At 40.6% G+C, this 23,414-nt stretch overlaps 2 protein-coding genes and 1 long non-coding RNA gene across 7 annotated transcripts in view; 1 reads left to right on the top strand and 2 right to left on the bottom strand.

Annotated features, from left to right (window-relative positions):
* Positions 1-6,342, bottom strand: part of CLCN4 (chloride voltage-gated channel 4) — a gene marked incomplete at its 3' end in the record, with an annotated part of 70,958 nt that extends 64,616 nt beyond the window's left edge. The window contains exons 1-2 of one of the 4 annotated variants that reach the window (XM_079123147.1): positions 6,155-6,339; positions 4,712-4,846 (exon numbers count right to left, since the gene is read on the bottom strand). Of the gene's footprint in view, positions 1-4,711; positions 4,886-6,154 lie in introns of all 4 variants that reach the window. The other 3 variants (XM_079123146.1, XM_079123149.1, XM_079123148.1) reach the window with 3 other exon arrangements.
* The window catches only part of LOC306650885, a 461,164-nt gene that overhangs the window by 91,624 nt on the left and 346,126 nt on the right, over positions 1-23,414 (top strand). The gene's annotated exons all lie outside the window — the stretch shown is intronic.
* The window catches only part of WWC3 (WWC family member 3), a 113,335-nt gene continuing 109,409 nt past the window's right edge, over positions 19,489-23,414 (bottom strand). For both annotated transcript variants that reach the window (XM_079123128.1, XM_079123127.1), the window contains exons 21-23: positions 22,847-23,074; positions 22,250-22,377; positions 19,489-21,755 (exon numbers count right to left, since the gene is read on the bottom strand). In XM_079123128.1, coding sequence (XP_078979254.1) covers positions 21,689-21,755; positions 22,250-22,377; positions 22,847-23,074 — 423 coding nt within the window. In that variant the 3' untranslated portion in view covers positions 19,489-21,688. The remainder of the gene's footprint in view (positions 21,756-22,249; positions 22,378-22,846; positions 23,075-23,414) is intronic.

The raw sequence follows: 23,414 nt of genomic DNA on the forward strand, positions 1-23,414 counted from the left end.
CTTATTCCATTGAGCATTTGTAAAATATTTTATTAATGTATTTTTCTTATTCTTTCAGATTATGTATACGTACATCCATCCATGTATGTATGTGTATTTCTTTGCACAATTTTTTGTAAAGCTTATACATGTTTTTTACAGTTGCACATCCCTGTAATGCCAGCAACTTGGAAGGCTGAGACAGGAGGATCACAAGTTCAAGACCAGCATCAGCAAATTAGCGAGGTACTTAGCAACTTAGTGAGACACTGTCTCAAAATAAAAAATAAAAAGGGCTGCAGATGTTGCTCAGTGGTAAAGTGGTAAAGTACCACTGGGTTCAATCCCTAATACCCTGCCCGCCCCTCAAAAAGCTTACACATGCTTTGTTTTAGGAGCTAAGAAAAAAAAAAAAAAAAAAAGACAAAGAAAGGTCAACTCGAAAATGTCAGACCAGGAAAAAGACTACTCCTCACATAACTTTTTATACTTTATTCTTGCACTCACTGCAAGCTTATTGTGTGTCTATAGCACTGTGAATATCAGTGCTTGTGTTCTGAACTCCATGTGGCTTAAGTCTCTAAGTCAAGGCTTGCTCTTATTGTCTCTGACAGTTGACTGAGTAACTGAAGAACTGGAGATTTAAAATCCTTTTTAAAAAAAGTAAATTACTGATCTAAAGCAGTGGCTCTCAAAGTAGGATCTGGGGACTCCTTGGAATCCCCAAGACACCTTAAGGGGTCCATGATGTCAAAATATTGTTATAATAATTTATCTTTCTTCAAGCCCATTCTTTCATGAGTGTGTGATGGAATTTTCCAAAGGCTACATGATAAGTGATACTTCAACAGAATGAATGTAAAATGAGGTGTGAGAGTAACTCATTTGTCTTCAGCCATATATTATAAAGATCTCAAAAAATGTAAGAAAAATTGAGACAAAAGCCAATAATTACTATCATGAAATTTCATCTCTAAATATTTCAACACACATCTTCAAAAAATAAGACTTTTCCGCATGTATTAGCTATTACTGTATAATGAATTGCCCCCAAACCTAGCAACAGGAAGTAAAGAGGCTTATCTCACTGCTTCTGTGTCAGGAATCCAGGAGAGGCCAGCAGTCATCTCAAGACTCAGCAGAGGCTGAGGGATCTCCTGTCAAGGACACTCATGCCACTGGCGGGTCTCAGTTTGGGGTTGGGGATGGGGACTGTTAGAGGACCTCGGGTTCCCACACCATAGGGCTGCTCATGACATGACAGCTCCTTCCTTGGTTCAAGAGAGGAAAACATACCCAAGGTGGGAGCCATGGACTCTTTGTACCCTAATCTCAGAAGTGCCATCCCTTCACGCCAGCTATATCATATGCATGTGACTCATGTGCCAGGTACAGCCCAAACTCAAAGGGAGAGAATTATGCAAAGTTGTGGCTGCCAGGGGTGGAGGTCGCAGGCTCATCTCAGAGGCTGCCTACCACACCCCAAATCACCACATCTCATAAGATCAACACTAGTCTAGTATCATCGAAGAGCCAGTCACATAAAATGGTTCCCAAGTGCCCCCCAAATGCCTATGACACGTTTGTTCAGGCCAGGTTTCAATCAAGGGCTACAAGTTACATTTGACTATTCAGTCTCTGAAGTGTCATTTGATAAAGAACAGCCCCCCTCTTTGTTCTAATTTTCTTTTGTGATACTGACTGTTGAAAAGACAAGGCCAGATGGCCGTGGGGGGGATGCAGAGCATCAAGTATTCGGAGGGCCACAAGAGTTTGGAAGGCCTGCTTTGGATGTGGAAGGAGCAGCCTGGATGCTGAGGACAGAAGAAAATGGCCTGTGAAGAAAAAGGCCTGGAGAGTGGACAGGACCAGCTGCTACGGTCCCAGCCTTAGGAGCAGCAGCCCTTTCTCACTAAAGGTCAACATTCCCCCAGGAGGGCTTAACTAATCCTCATAGGAGACCAATTTTTATGGGGCCAGGAAGGAAGAGCTAGACAAGGAGAGATCTTGCAGCAAGGGGACGCAGGAAAGGGGCACACTGTGGTCCCAGGCCTGGGGGATAAGGGAATATGATCTGGTCCTTTTAAGCCTCACCCTATAGTAAACACATCCACACCTCTGTCACCTCTGTGACACCTCTGTCATCTCTGCGGCTTGTCTCTAGGGAGTTTCCCAACTTGCAGACCCTCTTACAACCTTTTAGTCCTCCCCAAAAGCCAAGAATGCAGGATCAGCAAGGGCAGTGGTCCCATTTTATGGATTTGGCAACTGCTCTGAAAGGTGAAATGATACAGACCCAATCATCCTCAGAAGTGGCAAAGCCAGACCTTTAGACACAGGTCCTGTACTAAAGCCTGAAGCACGTGACCATCACCACACTGAGGGACGCTTCAGGTGGCCGGTTCTGTGGGCAGTTTGTGTTTGCCTCCTCCTATCTGTGTGGACGTCACCACCATGTCCTCGCCACATTTGACACCAGTACAATATGTCATCTCCTTTCATTTCATCCTCAGGACACCTCTGAGTGCTGACTGTTATTGTCAATCTTGCAAAGACGTGGCCTCTCTGCTGCCGGGTCTACCCCAGGTTGAGATTTAACATGCATGGGGATGCACTCCAGTCCACAGTCTCAGCACACGTTCATCTAGAGCTCTGTTTTTTCCTCTAACACTCACCTTTTCTGTCAGGCTGGACCTCCAACTACAAATGGCATACAAATAGCCTCCTCCACTTTTGACAGAAACTGTTTCTGGAAACCCTCAGTATAAAAACCTTTCACTAGACACTGCATTTCATATATATATGACATTATGAAAGGGAATCAGATTTTGACAAGGATTCCACATTGAACAAATCATAGAAAAATAAATTCTAGAATGTTGGAGCCAAAAGAACAATTAAAGATTACCTAGGGGCTGGTGGTGTGGCTCAGTGGTAAAGAACTTGCCTGGCACACGAGAGGCCCTGAGTTCAATCTCCAGCATCACAAAACAAACATAAAGATCATCTAAATAGAGGTTCTCAACCTGGGGGCAAGAGTCTTCAGGTGGCATGTAGCAATGTCTGGTGACATTTTGGGTTGTTACAACTGACAGGAGGGAACTGGTACTGGCATCTAGTAGGTGGGGACACAGATGCTGTTAAATATCCTATAATACACAGGACAGTCCCCATGACAAAGAGTTATCAGCCCCAAATGCCAACTGTGCCAAGATTGAGAAACCCTAATCTGAATTCCTTTGTTACTCTGAGGATGAGAAAACAGGCCTAAATACACCAAGTGACTTGTCCAAGGTCACATAGTCAAAAAGCCAGAAGTGGAATCCAGGTCTCTATTAGGTCCACTTGCATCACCTGCTTTGTTCTGCTAGGGTTGGGCTGGAGAGAAGAGAAGGGGGCTGGAGAAACTTCACTGGTTTTTTCTTTTTCCTTTTTTTTAATGCTGTGGATTGAATCCAGGGCCTTGCACAGGCTAAACGCATACTCCACCATGGAGCTACGCCCTCTGCTGATCTTAATCCTTGTAGCCAACTGAACCAAAGAAAGAAAACTGCAGTAAATAAATCACTGAATTACTGCAGTAACACATCAGGGTATCTCGAACTCTAAAAGAAATGCCTTCTTCAATTATCAGTGAAAACAGCACTGCTTCAGCAGTACCCCAAAGTTGCTGATGGGGCAAATTATTCATGGTGTGAGTTCCAATACTGTTTACTGATGCCTCAGCTTCCAGAGGGGCCTGGCTTTCAGGAAAGAATGGCACATTCCCCTCCTAAGGGAGCCCTCACACATCCTGGCTACAGACCAGGAGAAAGGAATGTAAACAGGGTGAGGAAAAGTTCATCAAAATCCCCCCACAACTGTCATGCTGGAACTGAAGTCACCTGACCCACTCCATTTGTCGCTGAGTCATCAGGCCCCTGCCTTCTGCAAGCTGATTATTCAGCAAGGGAATTAAAAAGAAGGCTGGAAATTCTTAGGGTTTGGTGTCATCTCCACCCCCGCCCCTGCTAAAGACCACTTTGTTCTTAGAGATGTAGCCATCTCTTACAGGCACTGGCATGCTACCTTTGGAGACTGCATTTTATTTTATTCTGTTTTACTGGATATTGTTATTTTTAAATCTACTGAAGACATCTGGAAGAAAAGATGCATTTTAAATGCTGAAATACTGCAAAATGCAAAATAATTTAGATAGCACATCTGGCCCTTAAATTGTTAACCAAGAAGCTGCCATTCCCCAGCAAGCTTTTGTTTTAAAAGACATGAGGCTAATTCCTGAGAACAATCCCCTGTAAAGAGAATTAAGAAATTTGTCATTATTTAAGCACAATGACAGTAAAAAAAATAGTTGATGGTTATCTTTCAAAAGCCCCTCTCTTCCTTAGAATGCATGTATTGTGGTCATTCCAGATTTTTTTCCCCTTCTGAACAAGAGGTTCCTGTCTTTCTGTCTGGTCCCTGCCCTTTTTTCTCAGTATGGGCACGCCAAGACCCAAGTCACGCGTGGACTTGCACCAGGCCACTCCCTGCCTGGTGCATGCAGCAGCAGCAGCAGCAGCAGCAGCAGCAGCTTGTAGCTGTGGGCAGCAGGCGCCACAGCGGCCAGAGGCCCCACTTTCTGTTTCTGGGGGCGCTGCCGGGCTGCAGGCCAACCCGCCGGGGCTCCTCCTGCAGAGTCCTCACCACCGGGAGCCCCGGGTAGGGCGTCCGGGCGCCGAGCGCCCCTTACCTGCAGTGCCACATCGCGCAGCGCGGCCGCCCACCTGGACAGCATCCTAGAGCATCCTTTCTTCAGTGCGACGGCTGCGAGCGCCGTGACGTCACCGGGAGGAGGGCTCCACGCTGCCACGTGACTACTTGGGAGCTAGGCGGGGAGATCAGCGGAGGGAAAGACCTTGAACGCCTGGGGAAATAAGGAGGGCCGTGGCCGGAAACCCGCGCTCTGACCACCCTTCAGGGAGTTTTGCTTGAAGTGTGCTGCTTCCCTTTCACGAGGAATTATGGAAAACAAACCACACAGAAGGAGAAACCCAAATTATCACAGGCTTCAAGCCTGGAAAAGGATTTCAAAATAACTAGCAATCGGAGATTGTGGTGAAAGGAAATACAGTTTAGTGTTTCATTTTAAAACTAGCATTTAGCACATTCAGTAGGGAAATATTTTAGTGCAAATCAAAATGACACTTAAGCTATAATGTGCATGGACATACTTTGCATAGAGGTTCAATGATTCAAATCCTATATCCAGTATTCCATCAAACACTAATTCAAAGCAATTCCTTATGGAATATTATAGTAAATGCATTGAAGATAATGCTTTAATTACTCTCAATAGCTATATTCCAATATTAATTTGTATTTGCAGAAGGAAAATAGTTACACCACATTTAATACTATTTACTAGAATAATCGATTGTTTAAAATAATGCAATATTGTGTGAGCAGAATTATATCCGTGTCTTTATTTTCTTAAATCTTCTGGTAAGGCATTTAATCTCTCAGGCATGAAAAACTTAATTCACAATAACGGATTATTTCACATTTTCTAATTTTTGTCACATTCTGAAGTGAGTCATTTTACTATTACAGAAAATATGTACAATGTCAACATTTCCCATTCACAACTGAAACGCTTTGCCTAGAAAGCCTTAAAAATTTCCAACTGGGATCAATTCATAAAGTTAAAATAGCATATTTCAAACTAAGCAGTACACATAGAAACTTTTCTTTCTCTAAACCACATAAACATTTTTGAAACGTAAAAGGACAAAAGCAGAAACTGCTATTTATATTCCAGTTTCATGTAGATTAATTCACTTTCACTTGAGTTTGAATCATAATTTTAACATTCCCTTCACCCACAACCCTGAGAGAAATGTGAAATAAATTGTTTTACAAGCAGGCTAGAGTTAGAGTTAAGTTAACTTGCTATTTATTCCAGCAGCTTTCATGTCCTTCTATATTTAACCTCGGCCCTTTTCCCACTATTCGCTCCAGATTAACCAACTTTCTCTTTAGACGTTCAAGCTCTAATTTGGGGATGAATACAGCCCTTGCCTCTCACAGCGATCTATTATTTTCAAGACCAGGTTTTTTAAATCGACAGAGCGGCAGTGTGGCTTTCTAGCTCTCTCTTCTCGTGTTTGTTTTTTCTGAGTGATAAACAACTTACCTTTCGCTGTCAGATCCCTGAGATACAAAGTTAAAATGCTACCCCGATCCGTCGCTCCTTGGGGTGGACGATCTGATGCCTGCGGACACTGACAAGCTCATTTTCCTGCCAGAAGCAAATGTCGATTTCAGCCTCAGGCGCCCAGAGGGCCCCGGAGGCAGACTGGAGCGTCACGTGCTCCGCCCAACCACCCAGCCCAACCCAGCCCAGCCCAGCCGGCCTTGGTCACTTCTTGACTCCCGAGGTCCGTGGTGCCGGTGTCGTTCACCCCCTACCCTTGCTGCATTTGTATCAATAAAGAATTCAGTGTCCCCGACGCGGGACGCGCCCCCCCCCCCCACACACACACCGCGCGCCAGAGGCTGGGCTGCATGAACCACTGGGACGCGAATTCCCTGAATCCCTGGGAGGCCAGAAGAGGACCGCTGACTGTAGGAACAGCCTTGCTTTGTGTTCCACTTGGCTGAAATGACTAAATACAGGCACCGTCCTCATCCGGGGACCGGTTGGGGTTTTTTGGTTTTTGTTTTTGCTTTCCCCAACAGGTTAGTTTCACCTTCTCTTTTTCCAGGTGATTGCTCAATTGTTAAAAAAAAAAAAAAAAAATGTTACAGCTAACAGTTTAGAAAAGGCCGAGCATTTTTGAACAGAATGAAGAAACTCTTCTAACACCCCACCAACGTCTATCAAATCAGCAAAGTATTAAACAACAAACAGGAACAAAAACAAACTCAATACCACCCTTGAAGAGGTAAATTGAATGATCTTTCTGGTAGGCTAGATTAACAATTCTTTCTAAAAGTGGTACAAATATGCATAATTTGACCAATTACTCTGGGTCTCAGATAGCTTTTGATATTATTTGCCCCAGAAATTTATGGCCAAGAATTTGCCTCGTTTGGGAGTGGGGATGAGATAGGTGGGAAAGAATCAAATAGGGAAAGGTTGCTGCAATTATTTATGATTTCAAAGCACTGGGAGCAAGTTAAATCTTCAAAAACAGAGGATATATTAAATTCTAAGATACTGTACAATGCTAGAATTTAAAACTTATATGGTAGTAAATACAGATGAAAAGAGACATTTGCAGTGAATAAAGTGAAAAAAATCAAACTTCAAAGCATTATATGTGGATTGATCCATCTTTTATACATAGGTGTGTATGTGGGTGTGTGTGTATAAATAGAAAATACTTAGAAAGCAAATTTACCAAAATACCAAGTGTGGTATTTCACTAGTTAATGGGATTAAGGGTGTGTTTTAAAATAATCCAGCAGCTAGGGAGGCTGAGGCAGGAGGATCACAAGTTCAAAGGCAGCCTCAGCAAAAGCAAAGCACTAAGCAACTCAGTGAGACCCTGTCTCTAAATAAAATACAAAATAGGGCTGGGGGTGTGGTTCAGTGGCCGAGTGCCCCTGAGTTCGATCCCTGGTACCCCCCCAAAAAGGGTGTTTTAAAATATTTTTATTCATTTTAATTTTAGTGTGTAATCTAACTTTTCTACAATAAACATGTATTACTTTTGTAACAAGAAAGAGCTTTTATTAAAAACACCATAGCAGACAAGGTCATGGAGTAAACATTCTTGGCTAATTTTTAATGCAAATTTCATTACTTGAAGAGACTCAAGTCTTAACCACAAAGCCCCAAGAGAACAATTCCTACCACCCTAGATTATTTCACTCATAATAATCTTTCAGAAAGAAGATGCCCTCAGTGTGTGAAGGTTTAATTGTCTCATTTTATCCTCCTTTAAACCCACTTCTTATTAGGCCCTGTGGGGGAGATAGAAAGTTTGTCATTACCATCCTTTATGAAAAGATTCTTCAATAATTCCAGAATAACCGTTGAGCTTTAATTTCTCTATCCTAGCTCCTTTTGTTTTCTTCACAGATTTCTAATTTTATCCTTTTGAATCTTGTACATTTTTCCTCTTAATTATCTGTTGCTCTTCTAGAAATGTCACACAAGATTAGTACGGTGTTTGCTTGTTGGTTTGTTTTGTTTTACCTTTGTGATGCTGGGGATGGAACCCCAGGCCTTATGCAAGCAAAACACACACTCTACTGAGCTGCATCCCCAGACCCTAGAAAGCATCTCTTAATGGGGAGTGATGTTGCTCCCTTTCCTCCAGGGAACATTTTCAGCCGCCACCCTCAGGAACTGGAGGGCCACAGTGCCTGGCTCCTGGCATCCAGTGAGTGGAGACCAGGGACATTGTCAAACACACTACTAAACATGCACAGAACTTACACCCCGTGATGGTGAATGATCCAGCCCAAGATATCAATAGGCTGAGGCTGAGAAGGCATGGTTTAAAATTGGTTATGGGGTATAATTTGATGCCCCAGATATTTCATTTCCTAGCCATTTTGAAGAGTTTCTCATTGTATAATGTGCTGGAAGCTCTGCTTCATCATAAATCCCTTTAATGTAGTATTCCTGGCACTTAGGAAGGTTAATTGCCTGTCTTGTACATACACTAGCTCTGAAAAGAGACATAAGAAACTGTAAGGATGGTTCTCTCTGGGAAGGAGAACCCAGTGTCTGGGCCTCAGAGGTGGGTGGGGAACGTTCCTAGATTTATAATGTACCACATATTTTTAAAACAGACATTTTTCAAAAATAAAAAAAAGATTTTAATAAAAAATAGACATTTTTCAAACCCCCTTGTATTCACACAGCAAATATATAGTCTACAAAGCACATTCATCTCCAGAATTATTTGATTCTTACAAGAGTGTGTTAACAGCAATACTGCAGGGTTGATCCTCTGTCTCCATTTTGCAGACAGCCTCAGAAACAGCCCTGAAATCAGTCTCTTGCTCCCTGGCACAAGCGTGCTATGATTGAGTCCTGTGCTGGGTACTTGGGCTTCTCCTCAGGAAAAAGGCTCATCACTGACTGTCCTCTCAACCCCTCAATAGCACTCACCATTTTATACCCAAATTACTTGCTCTTATCAATCCTTAATTGGAAGGAACTCAATCTACCTGTCTTTGAAAGTTCACCATTTAGCACTGACTTGGGGATCCAATGTTTGTTACACCAGGACCAAAATTGTCCCCAAATGTACTCAATCAAATATTAGCATCTTTAATTATGCACTACCTTGACTTATGACATGACTGTCATACAATATTACTGTCTGCTATTTTGCCAGGTTTCTGTAAACCTTAATTTTTACTTTCTGCAAAACAGGGGTGAAGAGGAAGAATAATAGTATCTACCATTTGGGGGCAAAATGAGACTTAAGTGAGTTATCTGGAAAGAGGAAGATGTGCCTTTTTGGAACCTAGGATACTAGGAAAAATGTGCATCCCTATAAGCAATTATTGAAATAATCTCCCATATTTTGAACCAAGTGGAAAAAGTTAATAAAGACTGTACAACCAGGGCTGGGGTTGAAGCTCAGCGGTAGAGCACTTGCCTAGCATGTGTGACGCACTGGGTTCCAAACTCAGCACCACATAAAAATAAATAAATAGGGGCTGCGGATATAGTTCAGTTGGGAGAGTGCTTGCCTTGCAAGCACAAGGCCCTGGGTCCAATCCCCAGGAGCACAAATAAATTAATTACTTAGTTAATTCATTAATTAAAGGTTAAAAAAAGTGACATTAAAAAAAGACTGTACAACCAAAACACACAAACTATATATAAAGCTCCATGTTGCCCAATTTATTTGCATGCCATTGTTGACTCATATAAACCCACCCTGAGGGGACCTGTGGGCCAAGTAAGCCTAGGCTGGTTGGGAATGACTGTTATGTTTGCACAATAATGCCTGGTTCTCAAACAACAACCTGCCTTTATTTTTAAATTTGATATTTTGTGCCTTGTGAATTTTTGTATCAATTTTGGTTTTAATAAATAATATACTATCTTGATTACTGATTTTTTTGGTGCCCTCTTAAATTTTGCACCCAAGACAAATTTCAGCTTGACTCTTTCAAATTTCAGCTCTGAGTATCTGGTAAATTATTCTGTAAATGGTGAGTCTATAAAACCTAGAGGTAAAGATCCTGTTTCTTCTGTCTTTGTGTCCTGAGCTTTTTACACTTGAATACATTGTGTCAAAGAAATGAATGAATAAATGAATGAATGAATTCATTCTTCCCACATCTAGCTTGGTGCTATGCACATGGCCAACACCATAAAAGATTTTGGGAAGAGGTAAATGACATGGAATACAAGCATATGCAATCCAGCCTTTCCCAGGCATTCCAAGCTGCATTAATAGACCACAACAGACATCTAAAAGCTGCAAACTTGAGCTATACTACATTGACATCTGTCTAAAGGAAGGGCCTTGATCAGTGTGATAAACAACGCTTTTAAAACCCCTCTGTGTTTTGCAGTGGGGTTGTTGGCAAGGACATTGCCCACCTAGGAAAGCTGAGGAAAGATCCTGTGTAACTCTCAGAGCTGAGGGAAACCTTCCTTCCCCTAAGAAACAATGGGATTTTTTTCCTGTCAACAAGAACCATGTGGCTCACAGCATCTCCCTTTTTTCTTTGGGTGCCGGAAACTCAAATTGTACTAGAACAATTTGGTAGGACTGTCTTCTCAAATTGACATGTGCACAGTGGTGTGCATGTCAGTGTCAAGCAATCCAGTTCTCCAAGGGTAGAGTAGGCAGAGACTTGATTTATAACATTTGCTGGGTTCCTGTGGTGTAAATTCTCCCACCATAGCTGGCTTCACACCACTGAATGGGGAGTTGAAAAGTGATGCATGATGATGCTCATTGTATAGCCTCTCCACTGTACATGGGCCATAGAAGTAATTTGTTTTATGGAAGCTAGATGAGGAACTGTGTTTATCACCCTAGGTCTGGTCTTCAAGAAAAAGCTGTTAATTTGTTCCAAGGCTTTGGATTGGAAATACGATTTTTCTAAAATTGCACCCCTCCAATAGGATAGCCACCAACCACAGTTGCTACTTATGTTGAAATTAATTTAAAGTTCAAATTCAGTTCCTCAGTCATACTAGCCACATGTCAAGTGTTAAGAGCCACATGTGGCTAGTGGTCATAATACTTTGGTGCAAATAAAGAATAATTCCATCATCCCGGATAATTCTGTTAGGCAGTGCTGCAAAATCATCTCTGTTAAACTAATTCCACTGCAGTAAAACAATTTGTGTTTATTACCTTTGGGATTCTGCCTATAATTGCAGGATAGAAAAAGCAGTCTGGCCAGAGTGGCTATTGGTGGGAATGATGAAATGGCATGGATTCCACAAGACAGTGCCTACAGCCAAAGGTCTCAGGCGAGATGCTCCTAAATGCCACAAAATGAGCAGCCTCTGCCTTTGGACTTCATCAGGAGCCTACAAATCTTGTTTCAGGAGGGAAGGGGACTATATATGATCATTCGTTCCAAAGCAAAAATTGAGATGCATTCAAGAGAACATACATACTAGAATACAAAAGAAACCCAAATACTTCAGAGGTAGATACTTCTGCAGTAGGCTGGACAGTGAACCCCAAAGAGGCCCACCCCTCATCCCCAGACCTGAGAATATGTTACTTTTTATGACAAAAGGTGTTTGCAGATGTGATTAAATTTTAAATTCTGAGATTATGAAATTACCCTGGATTATCTGAGTGGGTTCAATGTCATCAGAGAGGTCCTCATAAGAAGGAGGCAGGAGGGTCAGTCAGAGAAGGAGATGTGACAATGGAAAAAGTGATCAGAGAGAGAGACTTGAAAATGCTACATTGTTGACCTTGGAGATGCAGGATGGGGTCATAAATGAACAAACATAAGCATCCTCTAGAAGCTAGAAGAGCAAGGGAACAGATCTCCTTGAGAGCCTGCAGAAGGGACACAACCCTGTCCACACTTAGATGTCCACCCAGTATGGCCCGTTTTAAACTTCTGAGCTCTAGAAACAAATACAAAAGGATAATTGTATGTTTTAAGTCACTAAGTTTGTGATCATTCATCACAACAGTGTTAAACAAAGCCCTTGAGACCAGGGGATCTCTGAAATAAAAGGTTTTATCGAGATTACAGAGGTGAGCCAGAAAGAATGAACCAGGTCCTGGGACTAATTCCCACAACTGCCAGCAGCAAGGCCAGGCAAAAGTTGTAAAATGTGCCCCAGAGCAGACATGAGTATTTTTTACAAAACGACAATAAATGTAAATAGCTAAACCACCTGCTAAAAGAAAACATCTTGAGAATATATAACAAAGCACAATATAATATTAACCTGTTGAGAAACAGGTGTAACTAAAACAACAAGACCAAAGAGAGATGATTTACAAAGATTTACAAAGAAAAAAAGTTATTATCACACTCTTGATATCTGATAAGATGGGATTGGGACCAAAAAGCATTGAGAGAGATGAAGAGGGATGCTTCATAGTGCTCTAGGCTACAATGTGTAACAAAGACTGAAGAATCATTAATGCTTGTGCATCTAAGCGCCCATCAGCTTTCAAAAGTAAGAACTTTATTGGAGAGATGAGGAAAAATACATACACTAACACACATCAGTCAATGCACCCAGGATGGCTCAAGTAGGCAAGACCCAAGGGAGATGTAGAACACCTAACAAACATGACCACTAATCAAGAAGTAGAGCTTGGAGATATACAGGTGGATATGCAGGGTGGGCTGAAATGCTTGTGTGCTTTGCTCCCCAAATTCATGTCCACTCAAACCCTCAAAATATGACCTTATTTGGAAATAACATCTTTGAAGATATAATTAATTACCTTAAGATGAAACTTGGGGTGGGCTGTAAATCCAATCACTGGTATCTTCATAAGAGAAAGGAGAGGAAGATTTGGGGAGAGAGAGACATAGAGTAGAAGCCATGTGATCACAGAAGCAAAGATGGGAGTGATGTGGCCACTGGCCAAGGAATTCCTGGAGCCACCAGGAGCTGCAAGAAGCAGGAGGGATCCTCCTTTAGAGCCTTTTTGGGGAAAATGACTGTGCCTACACCTTGATTTCAGTCTTGTGGCCTCCAGAACTGTAGGAGAATACATTTCTGTTGTTTTAAGTCACCAGTATTGTGATAATTTGCCATGGCAGGCCTACAAAATAATCGTGTATGTATGTACATACATATCTATGTATCAACCAATCAATATCTGAGCCCTGACTATACAGCAACACCTGCTTTTCACAGAATAGTCACCAAAACTGACTATATCATAGGCCACAAAGAAAACTTCAAGAGATTCCAAAGAATAAAAACAACACAAACAGGATTGTCTGCCTATATGGAAGTAAAACTAGAAATTAACAAAAATTTGTACAGATCTTTACATCTGGAAAAAAGTTTTAAAGACATGGCAAAAATCATCTTTTGACTTGAAGAAGAAATCTGAAGTTAAATAGAATTTCTTAGGAATCATGATAATGAAAACTCAACATATCAATTGACAGAGGAAAGTTTACCACATTAAATTGGTTTTGTGATGTAAATTTTTCTTTTTCGTCATACTGGGGATTGAACTCAGAGTTTCATGTATGGTAGGCAAGTACTCTAAAACTGAGCTACATCCCTAGCCCTAGTGATATAAATTTTAAAGTAAAAAACACATTCCACTCAAACAACTACCAAAAAAAAGGCAACTATAAAAGACACAAGAAAGCAGAAAGGATTAACAAAAATAAAAGCATTATTTCATGAGTTGTAAAACAGAAAAACTGTAGAACAAACAAAAACAAAAACTGGTTCTCTTCTAAAAACAGGAATAAAAGATTTTTTAAATTCAATAATGGACCTAATCAAGTAAAAACAGGAAGAAAATACAGTACAGAAAGTGGGAAATGAGGAGGGGAAAAAGAAACAGCAAGAAGAAGGAAATTAGAAAAAAGGCTGGATGCAGTGGCACATGCCTGTAATTCCAGTGAATTAGGAGGCTGAGGCAAGAGGATCACAAATTAAAGGCCAGCCTCAGTAACTTATCAAGACCCTGTTTCAGAATAAAAAATTAAAAGGTCTCAGATATGACTCAGTGATAGAGTGCCCTGATTTCAATCCCCAGCACCAAAAACTAAACAAAATTAAATTTTAAAAAACGGTTGCTCTGTACGGCTCTGTACAAATAAATTGGAAAACACAGGTAAAATAACTTCTTTAAAAAATTACAACTTAACAAAATTGACCTTGAGACAAGTTTTAAAAGACCATTGTCCACAAAAGAAGTAGAGCAGGCCCAGATGACTTCATAGCAGAACTCTCTCAAATTTATCCACTGAGACAAGAGAAAAAAAGAAAAACTTCCACATTGTTTTATGGAGTATGAAATTGATTCTCTATCTGGCAAAGATTTCATTAAAAATGTATTATATCAACACAGAAATCATAAATAGCCAAACCAACTACTAATCAATTGTACACTTCTCTCAGTTAGATATAGAAGATGACTTTTGGAAGTCAGTACCATTCATGTTAAAAACACTCAAGAAAATACAAATCGATAGATGCTTCCTTCATGAGTGTGTGAGTGGGTAATGAAAGCAGCATCTCTTATATGAGCACAGATTTAGACTATTCTGTTTTCTCACTTCTGCAAGGTGAGGACTCACAAATGTGACATTCTATTGGTAAGGCTGTGGGAACACTATTTTAGACAATACTGGTGAGAATACAAGTGGCATATCCTGTAGAAGGGAGAGTCAGTCAGACCTAGCAAAATTCCATATGCATTTACCCATTGGTCCAGAGATCCCACTTCTAGGGATCTGCTCCACAGAAATACTAGCAAAAATGTGAAAAGATGTCTGCAGAAGATAAACACGTTATTTTTTATTTTTAATTTATTTATTTTGATTCATTATACACAAATGGGGTACAACTGTTGTTTCTCTGGTTGTACACAAAGTAGAGTCACACCATTTGTGTAGTCAAACATGTACATAGAGTAATGATGTTTGCCCCATTCTGTTATTTTTTCTTCCCCCACCCCCTCCTCAGGCCTCTTTTTCCTCTATACAATCCATCCTTCCTCCATTCTTGCCTCCCTCCCACCCCCCATTATGTATCATCATCCACTTATCAGAGAGATCATTTGGTCTTTGGTGTTTTGAGATTGGCTTATCTCACTTAGCATGATATTCTCCAACTGCATCCATTTACCTGCAAATGCCATAATTTTATTTTTCTTTATGGCTGAGTAATATTCCATTATGTATATATACCACAGTTTGTTTATTCATTCATCAACTGAAGGGCATCTAGGTTGGTTCCACAATCTAGCTATTGTGAATTGAGCAGCTGTGAACATTGATGTGGCTGTATCTCTGTAGTATGCTGATTTTAATCCTTTGGGTATAGGCCAAGGAGTGGGATAGCAGGGTCAAATGGGGATTCCATTCCAAGTTTTGTAAGGAAACACGTTATTTTTAATAGCATAAACTAGAACCAATCAGAAGATGACTGAATAAACTCTTGTACATCCACTAATGCAGTGTGCAAAGGTAAAAAGTAATGAAGAACACCTTCATGTACCACTTTGGGGGATGTGGGAATGGGAAGAATGTATTCTGCCTGTAGGATGGATATGACAAGGCAGTCTGTAATGGGTTACATGGTGGCCTTTTTGGGTTTTTTTTTTTTTTGGCCGTGCTGGGGATCAAACCCAGGGCCTTGTGCTTGCAAGGCAAGCACTCTACCAACTGAGCTATATGCCCAGCCCGCATGGTGGCCTTTTTGGTAACCCAAAAGATATGACAACGTGGAATTTGGGGTGTGACCTTATTTGAAAAGTATTTGCAGAGGTAATTAAATTAAAATCTTAAAATGAGTTTATCCTGGATTAACCAGATGGGAGCTAAATCCAAAGACAGGTCTTATGAGAGAAGAGGAGAAGATGGAGAGGAACACAGAGGAGTGGATGATGTGAAATGGGGGTAGATATTGGAAGGAAATTATTATAGCACCCAGTACACATTTTGGTGGCCCTTAGAATGGATGGATATATGTATACATACATATATATAAATATTGTATGTGTGTCTAAAGCTAGACACGTACTCTGACACTGAGCTGCACCACACCAGCCCAAGATATATTTTTAAATGAAAAAGCCAGGTGGTGAAAAGTGCATTTATTGTACTACCATTTATCCAATAAAGGAAAGACAAATATATGTGTGTATATACATATGTATACTCACATGTATATATGTATACATATCTGTACACATGCACATATGTATGTGTATTTGTATATATGCACATATGTTTATATGTTCTGTTTATATTGAAAAACAATGCCAGGGAAAACAACATTTCTTAAATGGTTATCTGTCAAGGCAAAGAAAGGAACAGGGTAGAGTGGCAAGAATAAACACTAGACTCACTTGAATATACTTTTGTATATTTGTCCTTGGAAACTTGTCAATATTTTATATAGTTATAAACTAAAATTTAAAAGACCAATCCATAAAAATCCCCCCCAAAAAGTCAAACAGAAAATATTCCAAGTCATTTTATATCATATTATTATTATTTTTTGTACTGGGAATTGAACCTAGGGTTCTACCACGGAGCTATATACCTAATCCCTATCATAGTAATTTGACTATACATTCCTAGTAAGATATACCTTAAGTACTAAAAGATTTGGAAGAAAATTTCAGTTTCCAGTAATTCTATCATTGGTAGCACTGGGTAATTTTATTCTGAAACTGTTGTATATGTATGTGAAATGGGAGAAAGCAAGTAGGTTATGATGTGATTTCTACCATCCTTTTTTATCCTTAGAAAATATTGTCTAACTCTATCCATTAAAAGGAACCCAAACAATGGCCACCCCAGCAGTAACAAGGACCTCTAGCAACAAGAAACTGAGTCACCCTGAGAAAATGACCAGTTCCAGGTCAGAAACATTTGCTTATACAGGATGGTAAGGAATCCATCACAGACCCTTTGGGATCATAACAAAAGGACCCAGGAATCAGCAAGGAGAGGTTCCCCCAGCCAAAGACAGGAGAATTTGATCATCAATAAGGATAACCACAGTGAATTAAAGTACCACAAACATGTTTAAATCAATGTGCTAATAATGATATGAAAAAATCTCAAAACGAAAAACAAATTGGCCACCTCTGTACATTGGTAGCAAACCAAATAATTATTTTGAAAACTGATAGGATCAAGAATTTATCTTTCTTTCCTAAAATGGTACCACTAGGTAACTAAATAGATGAGTAGGCTTCTCTTTGTAAAGGTATTTCAACTAATAAGTAGAAAAAAATGGTAGGATTAGAAAATCACCATTTTAAAATCCTTGGGAACAAAGGGATCTAGGTATTATCAATAGTTGTTGACAATACAAAGAAACTCTAGGACATTATAAGTCACCTGACAAGTGATCATGTAGAAGTCTTGCCACTCGCCTCTCCCAAAAAAGGAAGAAAAATAAACTTCAATGTGATCAAGCTTTTAGATCAAACTACCAATTTATAGGTAATGAAATTCTGAGGAACATGTTCCACTACACCACAGGGATACCATCAGCTAGGTCCAGAAAGTGAGAGGCTCATTGGACATATGACCTCTGGTTAACAAAATATGTCTCTGTGTGTTCAATCCTGGACACTGAAACACAGAACTAATTAAAAGGTACCACTTAGTACCTATAGGATTGTTCTAATCAAAGTGACACAAGTGTTAGCCAGCATGTGGAGAAACTAGAACCCTAGTACACTGCTAGTGAGAATGTAAACTGGTGCAGTGACTTTGGAAAACAGTCTGGCAGTTTCTCAAAAGTTTAAATATGAAGTAACCATATGACTCGCAATTCCACTCATAGGTATAGACCTAAGGGAAATGAAACCAAAGCACACAAAAGCTTGAACACTGGAAGATCATAGCATTCTTCACATTGGCCAAAAAGTGGGAGCAACCTACATTGTCCATCAACTGATGAATGGATGAATAAAATTTGGTCTATCCCTTCAATGGAGGGTTACTCATACATAAAAAATATATACTGATTCATGCTACAGTGTGGATGCACCTCTAAAGCATTATGCTGAGTGAAAGAAGTATGACACAAAAGGCTAGATATTGTATGATTCCCCGGTATGAAATGCCCTGCACAGGCAAATCCAGAGAGAAGACAAGTAGACTGGTGATTGGACTAGGCGAGTGAGGAATGGGGAGTGCCAGCTAATAGATATGAGTGTTCATTTTTTGAGATAACAAAAATGTACCAAAATTCACAACTCTCAATTTGCACAACTCTCAATATATTAAAAACTGAACTACACGCTTTAAATGGGTAAATTGAACAGTATGTGAATTAGATCTCAAGAAAGCTATTACAAAAATAAAAACCGAAAACAGATAAAAAATATCCCAATGAGTAGATTATATTTGGATTCTGTTCAAAGAGTAAAAAGAATGACACAAGACAAATGGGAATGTGAACCCTGGATATTTAATAGCATTAAGGAACTAGTGAATGCTAAGACATAACGGCACTGTACATGTTTTATCTCTATTGGCAATATATACTCAAATATTGACCGATGAAATGATAAGGTGTATGGAATTTGCTTCAAATCACAAGAAGTGAGTGGAGGTATTAAAGAAACAAGATTTGCTATGATTGACCTGTGTAGAAGCCAGGTGAGGGTTGCACGTGCATTCATTTCACTATTCTCTGATTTTATGACTCTATTTTCATATTTTAAAATATGCATGTTTTTTTCTGTTTTGTGGCACTGGGATGAAACCCAGAGTCTCATGTATGCTAAGCACACACTCTACAACCAAACTTCATCCCTAGCTCCTGTTTTTATAATTAAAACACACACACACATTTCCACTTTGTTCTTAAGGCAGGTTAGTTTAATTTTATAGAAGAAATACTTTCAAACAATACAAATGACACAATCAGAGAGAATGGTGACAAAAACAAAGAGATGAATACTGATTATAATTTATTCCCACAACAGAAGGTTACTTATTTCAGCAATTATCAACCAACGCCTGACAATGCAGTGATTAGATATTGAAAAACCAAATTCCCTTTTACACGCAGTGCTATTTCTACAAACCCTAATGGCAGAATTCTGATCATTTCTAGACCAGAACTGCTCATAAAACATGGCAGAGTTTTCTTTCTGAGGAGGCCCTGTATATGCACCAATTTAAACAGCAGATGAAAATACCCCTAAATACCCCTAAGCTGATAACACTTCACATGTCTGACTTGCTACATTTTCTGGGCCTGGCAGTTGTAACTAACTGGACGCTAGCAAGCCACATCATGAATGAGAAACAATGAGGACGTTCCTTGTCCTCCTGACTGATAGGACCAGTCTCCCACACAACTGCTCATCTCGCCTTCATTAGTTTCGATTTTCTTTCCTTGGTACAGTTCCCTCCAGATGCAAAAGAAGTCACAACAGACAGGGAGGCAGAGAGAGGTGAGACAGAAGGCTGTCAAGACACAAGTGCTCCTTGGACTGACATCAAAGCAGGGGCTGCATTTGTTTCTTGTGGGGCAAATTCTTAAAAAAAAAAAAAGAAAGAAACCTTGAGAGTAGGAGGGAAGCACTCACATGGAAATCTGTATCAACTGGGCAATGACATTTAGTTGAAAACACTTGGCTAGGGGCTTTCTATATTGGCCCTATGGGTTTTCCCCACATTGGTACTATTACTTAATAGGGGTTGGCAGAAAAATTGTCTCAATCCACTGACCAGCTTAGAAAGAGCTTCCTGGGGCAGTTGCTAAGAAGTGGCATGTAGTACCTGTGTCCAGGGCACTGTCTCCACGTGGAGGGAACTATGCAGGTGAGACTTGAGCAATCTGCCCTGTGCAGACCCCAGTATCCAGGAGCAGATGGCTCCTGATTGGAGTTTAAAGTTTCAACAGCTTGGGGGCACAGAAAGAGGGCCTGCCCAGCAATGCTGTCTGTCGAATGGCAGTTCTCATAAGGACCAAAGCTTCCAATCTCTACCTCTGTTGTGGGTCCGTACAAAAAGGAATTGGCAAAAAAAAAAAAAAAAGCAAAAACCAAAAAAGCAAGACTAGAAGCAGGAATACATAGCAAGAGATGACAACAGTGAAAAGCATAAAGTTTTCAGTCTTACCACCACTGACAAACTCCATTGTCTGTGATTGGTCGCGTGTGAATGAAATGCTTTTACAAAATTAATTTTTAATAAATGTAAAGGAAAGTGGGTTACATAAGGGGGTAGGTTATAGACTGATGAGAAGAGAGACCTGATTAAAAGGGATATTTTCAAGGGAGGGGAAGAAAAATCTAGGAAGAGAAAGTTCTGCTTTCTTTGACATTTCCTGCGACCGAACTTGTGTACTTATCTGAGGCCTCAGGAAGGAGAGTGCATTTCACATATAATAAATATGTACTAGGCAAACTACTTATATCATTTAGCATTTAAAAGACTAATGGCACATTTTTATATTCTTATTAATTTTTTTTCCTCATGAGCTAGTTCTAAGATCTTGTGGGGAATATTGGGTAGATTCCAATAAGGGGGGCATTCTGATTTAACTCAAATACTCTCCTGTAAAAGACTCACTGGGTAATTCTAGTTACTCACACGTTCTTCTCTCCACAAAGAAGCACCTTCTAGGTTATGCCTATGCCATAACTGCTGCATCCACCTCAGCTTCACTAAAAACATGCATTCCAAGGTACCCTTCACTTTCCTTCGCAAAACAGCAGCAGGGCAGGAGCCACCCCACCCTCCTGCTTTAGAATCACACTAAGGGTGGGAAAGGCAGGGCTATACATAGTCTGATGAGTGTAGGCAGTGTGGACGGCCACCGTGGACAGGCAGGCTGAAACCTGGGATGCCGGAGGCTCTGTTGCCGGCTTCAGACTTGTGGTAAGCACAGAAAGATGCATTAGACGACAACACAGCAATGAGAAGCGATCAGTGCACAGCACACAATGGACACTGAGCCCTGCGACGCATACATGGCTTGTGAATTACGACTGAACCACTGCAGTTGATATTTTAACATAACACAAAAAGAGTGAAAGTGTACAATATACATGGTAAATGCACCTATCAGAAACTGATACAAGTGACAAATTTAGCACATAGTGTTTGCGTTTCAGGTGTCAGAAACAAAACCGGCCCCAAGTTCCATTCTACTGTATGACAAATACTGAAGAACAAAATTTCAGTCTTAAAATACATCTTAAAGTCAGTATTTTCCTTCAAGGAAAAAAGTACTATAAATAAATTACAATACAGTGAATTTGCCTGAACTCACTTCGTTTCTGTCTTCCAGCCTTTAAGTCAAATAAAACAGTGTAAAAACTGTACACTCTTAACATGATAGTTGATCTTTTATAAAATAACCTGTCTTCAGAGATGTCAAATTCACAACAAGGAAAAACCAAGCCCTGTTGCCGTCACTATTATAAAATATATATGTATAGATATATGTTTTTTTACAAAATGTGTATATTAATAGCTTTGCACAAATATTTTAAGGACAAATTTAGCTAATCTAAGAACTTCATGAAAATAAAACAGGCAGATAAATACTTCATGTGCACAACGCACTACATCAAACGTCGTCGGCTGGGAGAGGAGGTATGTTAATCCTTGGTCTTGTAAAAAATGCTATCTTCTCCCTGAGATCAGAAAGAATTACAGGTTAGAAGTTGTTCTACAGACACCGAAAGGTGACTGAATTTAAATCCCCAGCAACAACTCCGTATGTATACAGTCTCCAAATTCAAATCAGTTATGAAGACCCATGAGATCAAGGGTTTACCCTCAGTGCCTAGCAGTGCCTGGTGTAGAGTAGGTATAGGAATATCTGTTTTATTAATAAATGAATGAATGAATCAATGAGTTATAAATCATAATTGAAAGAATCAAGTTACAGAATTTCATGCTAATTTATGCTGGAGATATGAATATCAAGGGTATAAAAAATTAACACTAGAACTGTGGGTGTAGCTTAGTGGTAGAGTACTTGCCTAGCTTCTAGAGATGGGAATGCTGCTTAGAGTGGATTTCTATTTTTCTTTTCAATACATGCTTTATTTTTCATAGTAACAAAGATATAATCGTAAAAAGAAAGTATCAAGTGTAGTTGGACACAGTGTTGTTTCTCCCATACCTGAAGGTCTGCACTTGGATGGGCTCTTTGTGGTTTTGCCCACGCAACTGATAGATCTCTTTGGAGGCCTTCTTCAGCATCTTCTCAGCTGCTTGTTCTTGATGGTAGTCAAGTTTGGTCTGTCGTGTCTGAAAAAGAAACATTTAATGAGCAAGATGGTATTATTGCCATTTTTTTAAAGGAAGAATGAACGAGTCCATGCCCAGCCCTGGAGCACAGTCATGAAGATCCAGAAGCAAGAAAGGCCCACCTTGTCCACGTCCCTCAGAAAAATTTTTCATGGGTGTCACTAGGGGTGGCTGGAGTCAGACCCAGAGGACCTGGGATGCAGAACGTTCCTCCCACAGGTTGGAGAGGGTCTCCAGGCTCTCCTTCCAGCTCCCAGGGCCTCCAAGAGTATGCTGGTACCATGACAAATGCCACCCTCCTGGCCCACAGAAGTGGAGAACTGGCTCCATAAATAAATGCCTAGATCATTTCAATTACATCATTATTCAGATGTTCACTTCTGCACTTAAGTACACATGTTTCAAAGGACTGTGATCGTGGGCAGGCAGAAAGTGGGGAGCCTGCCAAGGCGAGTCAATGACCTCTCACCTGCCTCTCTGCTTCCTTCAGCAGGCTGCGGAACCGCTCATCTCGGAGCACCCAGTGAGGAAGGTCGGTCTGGCCTCGGAGCTGGGCATCTTCCAACCTCTGCCTCAGCTCCCGGAGAGCACAGATCTCCTCGTTCAGCTGCCTCTGCCGAGTTCTAGATGCCTGGAGATCCAGCTCCAGGTCCAGGGAGGTGCGGGCCATGAGCTCTGCCAGGGAAGACCTGCAGGACTGCAGGAGACCATAGCTATGAGTGTGCACACCAGGCCAACCAGTCCACATGTTTGGCCTTCTGGAAGGTTCTTCCACAATTAATAGGAAACAGGTATGGCACAGGTATCTCTTTAAGCATGGCCCAAGTTTTAAAAACACAGACTTGGGCCAGGTGTGGTGGTGCATGACTGTAATCTAAGCGGCTCAGGAGGCTGAAGTAGGAAGAGTGCAGTTTTGAGGCCAGCCTCAGCAACTTAGTGAGGCTGTTAGCAACCTACTGAGACTGTGTCTCAAAAAATAAAAATAAAAAATAAAAAGGGCTGGGGATGTGGCTCAGTGATTAAGCACCCTTGGGTTC

This window comes from Sciurus vulgaris (genome assembly GCF_902686455.1).
Source record: "Sciurus vulgaris genome assembly, chromosome: X".
In the NCBI taxonomy this organism is placed as follows: Eukaryota; Metazoa; Chordata; class Mammalia; order Rodentia; family Sciuridae; genus Sciurus; species Sciurus vulgaris.